General features: G+C 40.4%; 1 protein-coding gene across 1 annotated transcript; it reads left to right on the top strand.

Annotated features, from left to right (window-relative positions):
- Nucleotides 1-333: 333 nt before the first annotated feature.
- On the top strand, nt 334-6,668 carry LOC131237223 (uncharacterized). The gene is made up of 3 exons (XM_058234903.1): nt 334-637; nt 3,602-3,723; nt 6,104-6,668. The coding sequence occupies exons 1-3, from the start codon at nt 383-385 to the stop codon at nt 6,246-6,248; spliced, it is 522 nt and encodes a 173-aa protein (XP_058090886.1). The 5' UTR covers nt 334-382; the 3' UTR covers nt 6,249-6,668.
- Nucleotides 6,669-7,209: the final 541 nt, after the last annotated feature.

The following is a 7,209-nucleotide window of genomic DNA, read 5'->3' as shown; positions in this document are numbered from 1 at the left end:
CAGGTTTTGAAACCCAGGTTGATCTGATCCATTCATCTAACATGCGCGTTGAATATAGCCCATCAATGATTTTCATTCTAACCGTCCATTTTTGTAATTTGGGCCATATAAGAGTGAGATGGCCTACTTTACGGATCAAAGAAGGCCCCACCTACTGATCAACCCGGATCTCACAAGTCCACCTACTTGGCACACACGTGCCACAGTTCACCTCTTTTAAGGTGGACAAAACATGCACGAGCCCAACCCATAGTCATGTTTGAATGTTAGGTTGGATTAGTAGTTTTGTAGTGGGAAGTAGAGAATGCTGGGCTTCATGTGTCCAATCTCCCTTACGTTTCCATAACAAAAAGGAGGAGAATTAGAAGGACGTAAGTAGTAGATGGAAGTTTACATGATGAAGGAAATAGAGGTGAATATCAAGTGTAGCATGGACAGAAAATCCAAGTCCCTCCCACCACCGCCACCTCCGCCTCCGCCACTACCAAAGGCATGGGCTGCACGGCAGGTCACGGTTAGTAGGAGTGTGACTTTGGAGGAGATTGCACGGTTCTGGAAACGTAAGAAGATGGAGGAAGAAGATCATCTCCTTGAAGCCCAAAAGACCGCTGCCAGGATCAGGGCCCGGAATCTCACGGTCAGGATGTTCGGACACTTATGATTTTTATTTTTATTTTTTAAGTGTACACTTTAGCTTAGTTTCCTTTTGTTTTTTCTTCATCTTCATCGCCATCGTTGTAGTTAAATTGTGATCGTTTGAATCAAGAGCATGAAGCGTTTGGTTGCGACTAATTTCATGAATTGATTTTGTGATTTTCTTTCTACCATGTTTGGTTGCCAAAATACAATTTTGTGAAATTGGGAAATGTGAATCGAGAGAAATTTTATTTTGTGAAATTGTTGTTTTTTTTTCAAACGAATCAATTTGTAACATTGACTTTATTGGTCATTCTTCACCAATGATTTGATGTTAGCGTTATCTGATCAAAGTAATCATTGAGAGTTAAAGAGGGGCGCGTAGTTTTCCTTGGTAGTGGCAATGGGCGCCTGGAGCCTTTCTGGTCATGTGCAGCTGATATGGACCAAGCTAATAGGTCCAGGCCCAATCCAAAGCCAATTAGGAGGAAGGCTGCTTGGTCCACTTCCATCCTTACACGTTCTAGGTGGTCATCCACATGATAAATGGTCTAGACCAACAAGTGGACCTTTTCCACAGTCAATTTGGATCGTTCATTTGTTCACTTGAATTAGACCGTTAGCATTTTCCATAAATAGTTATTCACCTTCAATTGGACAGTTTGGGTGATCCAATTAAATTGTTTCTTACATGCAGTGGTAAGACAACCTAGATGGATGATTGGTTTTTTTTTTTTTTTTTTACTTGCAGTTGATGTGGACTGTTGATTTTCTTTTTCCATTCATCGGATGGTTAGGATGATTTTATCAAAGTGTTTTCCTGATAAGCATTGTGCAGTCACAAAAATAATGGTCACATTACACTGATCCAAAATTCTGGTGGGCCTCTTCATGAGAAATAGTGTGAAAAATATGAATAAAACCTGGTGTATCCCACCTGAGTTTCAAAACAACCTGATTTTCGGAATGACCCTTCATCCTGAGGATTTGCACAAGAATTACTGATTGGATGAGACATATAAACCCACGGTAGGCCACACTCAACTAATGGTGGGAGTCCCATCTTAACACTTTCATAGGTTGCCTGATTTTTTGGGCTTGAAGGTGAAGTTGGGGCAACACACCTAATGGACGGGTGGATCAGGCACATTTATGATTTAGTCTACCTGATAAGTAGCTCAGATCTTTTATGTTGTAAGTATGTCATCACTGTTAGATAGCCCAGGGGATTATAGCCACCAACACGTACATCCAACAGCTTTGATTTGCCTGTGCATTGAAGATCGTATCAGATGAACAGTTCAGATGCGCAAGTGGGGTTTTGATCGAATGCGCTGACCGCCATGCCACAGCTACCGTACAGGGGTGGGGTATTCACAGAGAATTGCATCCTATGTGATGATCTGAACCATTCATATTTTAAATCACGTTTTATAGGGCTTCTTCTAAGAAACATTTGTTGAATGGATTGAATATGAAGATAAATTTAGAAGAAAGTAAATTTTGAACGGCTGGTAATTAAATCCAAAAGTCAAATGTTAAAATCACCAACAAAAGAATTGGTAAAGAGATTGCCATCACCTTGATTTTTACCACCCTAACCATTAGATGTCGGGAGCGGATTGGATGAGACCCCGGATCCACTGAGGTGGGTGGGACCCCTGACAGTGGGGCCTACTGTGATATATGCGACTACATCCACGCCATCCTTCCGTATTGAAAGCTCATTTTAGGGCATGATCGGAAAAAATGAAGCAGTTCCAAATCTTAGATTACCATAGTACAGGAAACAGTGGTTATTGACCATTAATTACAAACTTCTTGTGGACCACAAAAGCTTTGGATCAAGATGATATTTGTGTGGTCTTTTCATGTGTTTGTGACATTATCAACAGGTTGGATGGAAAATATACATTTCGGTGGAATCCATGAAGTTTTTAGTGGCGGGCATTCAATCACAATAGTTTCCCGTGATGTGGTCCAGCTAAGATTTGATTCAGCTTCACTTTGTTAGATATTACGGATTTAAGGCACATACATCACTGAGCCCCCAGTCAGGGGTCCCACCCATCTAGGTGGATACTAGGTCTCACTTAATCCACTCCCTTAGATGTCATAACAAAATTTAAGTCCATCCCAAAAATCAAGGCCATCCAAGATTCAGGTGGCTCACCCTAACGGCCTGGTTTGGATAGAATCAAATAAGTTACTTTTTCCACCTACAAGAATAGATTGGTAATTTATTTGATAAAATAAGTTTGGTTTATGATCACTTACAAATAAATTTTTTGTTTAAAGTTAATTATTCCAATATATATAAAAAGTGAAAATCAAAATAAGTTACTTAAGGTATAAGTAATTCATCTTAAGTAATTTAAGATGCCCGTGACCCTATGACTCAATGGTAGACTCACAAGAGTATCAACATAAGGTCACGGTTCAAGCACCCATTGTGGTGTGAGTGCACCGTCCCCCCTTAAGTAGCCTTACCTCGTGCGCACTAGTAATAATTACTTATATTAATGAGTAATCTTTCTGAAAATCTATTTAAAATAGTTACTGCAATATAAATTCTGCTTTAAGTAGATGTTTTTTTTTGTTTTTGATAAAACTTTCTTTTAGTTTTTCTTTTTGCAATTGGCTGTTTATGAGATGGCCCATCTATTGGATTATTTTTACAAACAGTTGATTATCTACACTATCTAATTGAAACGTAAAGATGGCTCAAACACTAGGTTTTGGTGCATTTGGTACTCAAGCAATTACCTTTCTTGACATAGAAGAATTAGACCACGCGGTTGTGGAACCACTTCATCCAATTGTCACAACCACCACCAATGTGGGGCCCCAAAATAGTTTCCCAAATTGGAAGATCCAACCGTTTGATTTGGATAATTAAAAAATGGGTCACAAATGCACAAAATCATCCTTTGATATTTATGAAGTGTGCGCTTTTGGTGGACAGGAGGAAAACTATAAACGATTTGAAGACTCACTGGAAGAGGACATGAAGGATGGCGCCAAGAAGGAAGAGAACAACAAGAAAGATGATGACAACAGAGAGATACGCGTGGGAATAAAAGACTGGTAATGGTTGAACTCCTCTTCATATGCTTTTCGCTCTTCAGCATGCTTTTAAGACTCGGTCCTCTGGGACGACTCACTCGGCCTCGAGTCAGTTGCGACTTGGCCGAGTTGAGTGGTGACTCGGACAAGTCAGGCGAAGACATCTGTTTTCTTATTGCTGACTCGTGGTGCCAAACCTGCTCCAACTCAACCATGTCTGAGTTGACTCGGACAGGTTGCGTCCAACTCAAACGAGTCACAAATTTACCTCTAGAGTTGCAATTGCACTGATTTGGTTGGAGATGTACACTGATTTGGTTGGAGATGTACATGAACTGAGTTAGTTTTGTTAGAGCTATACATGAACCGAGTTAGTTTGGTAAACTTGAACTAAGTTTGGAGCCGAGCCGGGCTGATTTTTTTAGCTCAAAAAAATTTTGAGCCAAGTCCAAGCTCGACTTAATTCGGCCAGAACTTAACTCGAACTTGACAGAGTTCGAATCGAATTGGATTCACTTATATATATATATATATATTAAAAATTCTAAAACCTAAACTCGAACTTAACTCGTAGAATCGAACTCAAACTCGGCTCAAAAGATTGAGTTCAAGCTCAGCTTGAGCTGACCTAAGTTGTTGATCGAGCCGAGCAAAGTTAGGTAGTCAAGCTTGAAAATCGACCCAACCCATACTCAGTTCGAATCGAATTGGGTTCACTTAATATAAATATTTTACAAATATTTATATATTTAAATAAATTATACATATAATGCTAGAATCTAAATTTAAACTCAACTCATAGGCTCGTACTCAAACATGGCTCAAAAGATCGATCTCAAGCTTGGCTCGAACTCGGCTCGAGCTAACCTAAGTTGTTGACCGAGCTAAGCTGAGTTGGGCAGTCAAGCTCAAAAATGGAGCCAACTCAAGTTCAAGCTGGGGTAGCCTGCTTGCCAAACCAGGCAGAGCTGAGCCAAGCTCGACTCGATTCAGCTCGCGTACAGCTCTAGATTTTGTGGCCTACCCAACCTGAGCCCCCACTTTCAACTGGGTCTGAGCTAGGGGTGGCAATAGGTTGGGTTGACCCATGAATCAATTAGCCTAACTCATTTTTAGGCTAGGTTCAGAGAGAGAGAGAGAGAGAGAGAGAGAGAGAGAGAGAAGCCCATTTAAACTAATGGAATATTGGGCATGGGTTTAGGCCAACCCCACCCGACCTGACCCAAGCCAGAGAGAGAGAGAGAGAGAGAAGCCCATTTAAACTAATGGAATATTGGGCATGGGTTTAGGCCAACCCCACCCGACCTGACCCAAGCCACCCATATATTTACTGAATCGATGTGCAAGGCCAAATAACCCGACCTAACCTATAAACCCAAAACAAAGGTATTCTAACATACACGAGTGATTACTCTTCTGCAAGTGTATAGATGAGATGAATCATACACGTCATAAAATAAGTCAATCCCATGAATGTGTAATAGTGAGCTCCCTGTACATGAAAACTCTTTAAGTATAGCCAAAAGGCTTAATATGAGATACTAAAGTTACTGTATGGGTCTGGTTGAGCCTGACCTGATTGCAATTAAATGGATAGGGTCGAGTTGGATTTCAGCTCTAGAAATTTTAAGCGATTCGATTTGGGTTATGATCAGATTTCTTGACCCATTTATTATTAGATGCATCGGGCTTGGGCTGACCCTGACCCCAAACCCGACCCATTACTTGGACCTAAAGGTTAGGCCTGAGACTTGAGTTTTAGACCTAGTACATGGATGGCTAGATCTGGGCTTACACATAATTGAGGTCCAACAGCCTTACTTAACCCAACTTATTTAACATTGGTGGGCCAAGTTTTCCTAATTCCTTGTCTCTAGAGCTGGGCTTGACATGGACACACGTCCTTATGGCAGCCCACGGCATCCTATTAGGCTCCTTCCACATTTGCTTTTGGATTTGAGGTCTCACACACAAGTAGTTGGGCAATGGTAGCAACATGCTGAGTTTGTATCACATCCAACCCTTCCAAAACGATGGCCTTGCCATGGCTATCACCTGACGTGAAAATCAGACTAAGCCACTCATCAAGTGGGCCACGCTATAGAAGATGACTGCCAACCACCAATGTAATCCAAAGTACACATGTGATTTACCTAATAAGTAGATAAGTATGACTGTTGCGCTAGCTGATACGAAAAAAAGACAGGCATTTTTGTCATTTCACCCCTAAAACATTTCAAATATCAAGGCTTTATTTTAGTGAAATTGAGAATTTTGCATTAAAAATCCCAACAATTTTGAACATTTAGTACAAAAGTCCAAATTGGGTAAGACTTTTGTAATTTCCAATTTTTTATACATGGGATGGATTGTATTAATGAAAAATGTATAATACATGCAGGTGGACCAAAAGCAAGTATGCTTATCTCAATCAACCAGCCATTCTATCCATGGGTCCAGCCAAGCGCACCTCCACTTACATTCCAAACACTTGCCTTTTCTCGGCCCCTCCACCCCAATCTGCCTTCCTTGGGTTTTCTAGGTGATTTGTGCCTCTTGTCTCAAAGAATAAGATGAATGATCTCCTACAAATCGGTTGCATGTTAGCTTACACGCTACGTGTGTGTAGGACATCTCAACCGTGCAAAAGTATTCAGTCCCACATGAAGATCACCCATTGCAAAAATCAAGCCGGTACACTTATGAGGTGCACTTGTGCACAACAAGTGCATGTCCTTGAATCGGACTGTCGGTAGTGTCTGACTTAAACCGTTCGTTGTGTCCACAAACGGTGGGCCAACTTGCCAGTTGATCTTCATAAGAGGGCCAACTTTTGCATGGCCTAGATGACGTGCACGCGTGGCATATTTTGATTATGGACTTTGGTTGTTTTGTAAACATATAACGCGTTTGCTTTTTATTGTGATGTGTGTTGGCTCTTATTATAGTGGAAACTTTTCTGGGAAGACGCTTGGTTTTTATTTTAATATTGTATGAGGAATATGTAGTTGATATGTACGTGATTCATCCCTCGCAAGCAAAAAAAAAAAAAAAAAAACCTAAAATCAGGCTGTCCAAGTCATGCACGTGTATCAAATCATCTAATCAAGACTAATAGAGAGCAAACAATCGGACTGATATAGTCAGTCACTGAATGGATGGTTAAAATAGAACGGCCAATGGTCAAATTCAATATTCTAAATCGGATGTAAAAGATCTGCCTAGTCTGGGAGCTGCTTGTTAGAGAGGTAAGTAGAAAAATGGCCTCATCTTCTTTTTTATTTTTCTTTAAAATGTAGAGAAAGTTGAGATTTGTAAGGCCTACATGGTATCTGTGAAACATCCAACCCATCCAACATATAAACCCTACTATGACGGTCATATTGACAAGTAATTATACTGATCAAATGAGCTGCAATTAAATTTAGTTGCTTTGAGTGGTGTATATTATTTTTATGGATTAGCCCACTTTATGATTGGATCCTCAATGATTTTTAGTTCACCTGA

The sequence above is a fragment of the Magnolia sinica genome, chromosome 2, assembly GCF_029962835.1.
Source record: "Magnolia sinica isolate HGM2019 chromosome 2, MsV1, whole genome shotgun sequence".
NCBI lineage: Eukaryota > Viridiplantae > Streptophyta > Magnoliopsida > Magnoliales > Magnoliaceae > Magnolia > Magnolia sinica.
This window is presented reverse-complemented; position numbering and strand designations above follow the sequence as displayed.

Bases quoted from the DNA above. Each gene is read 5' to 3' on its own strand.
- LOC131237223 (XM_058234903.1), top strand. From the start codon at position 383: ATGGAAGTTTACATGATGAAGGAAATAGAGGTGAATATCAAGTGTAGC. The intron at 638-3,601 runs GTCAGGATGTTC...TTTGGTGGACAG, and splicing joins TCAGGGCCCGGAATCTCACG to GAGGAAAACTATAAACGATT. The intron at 3,724-6,103 runs GTAATGGTTGAA...TAATACATGCAG, and splicing joins CGCGTGGGAATAAAAGACTG to GTGGACCAAAAGCAAGTATG.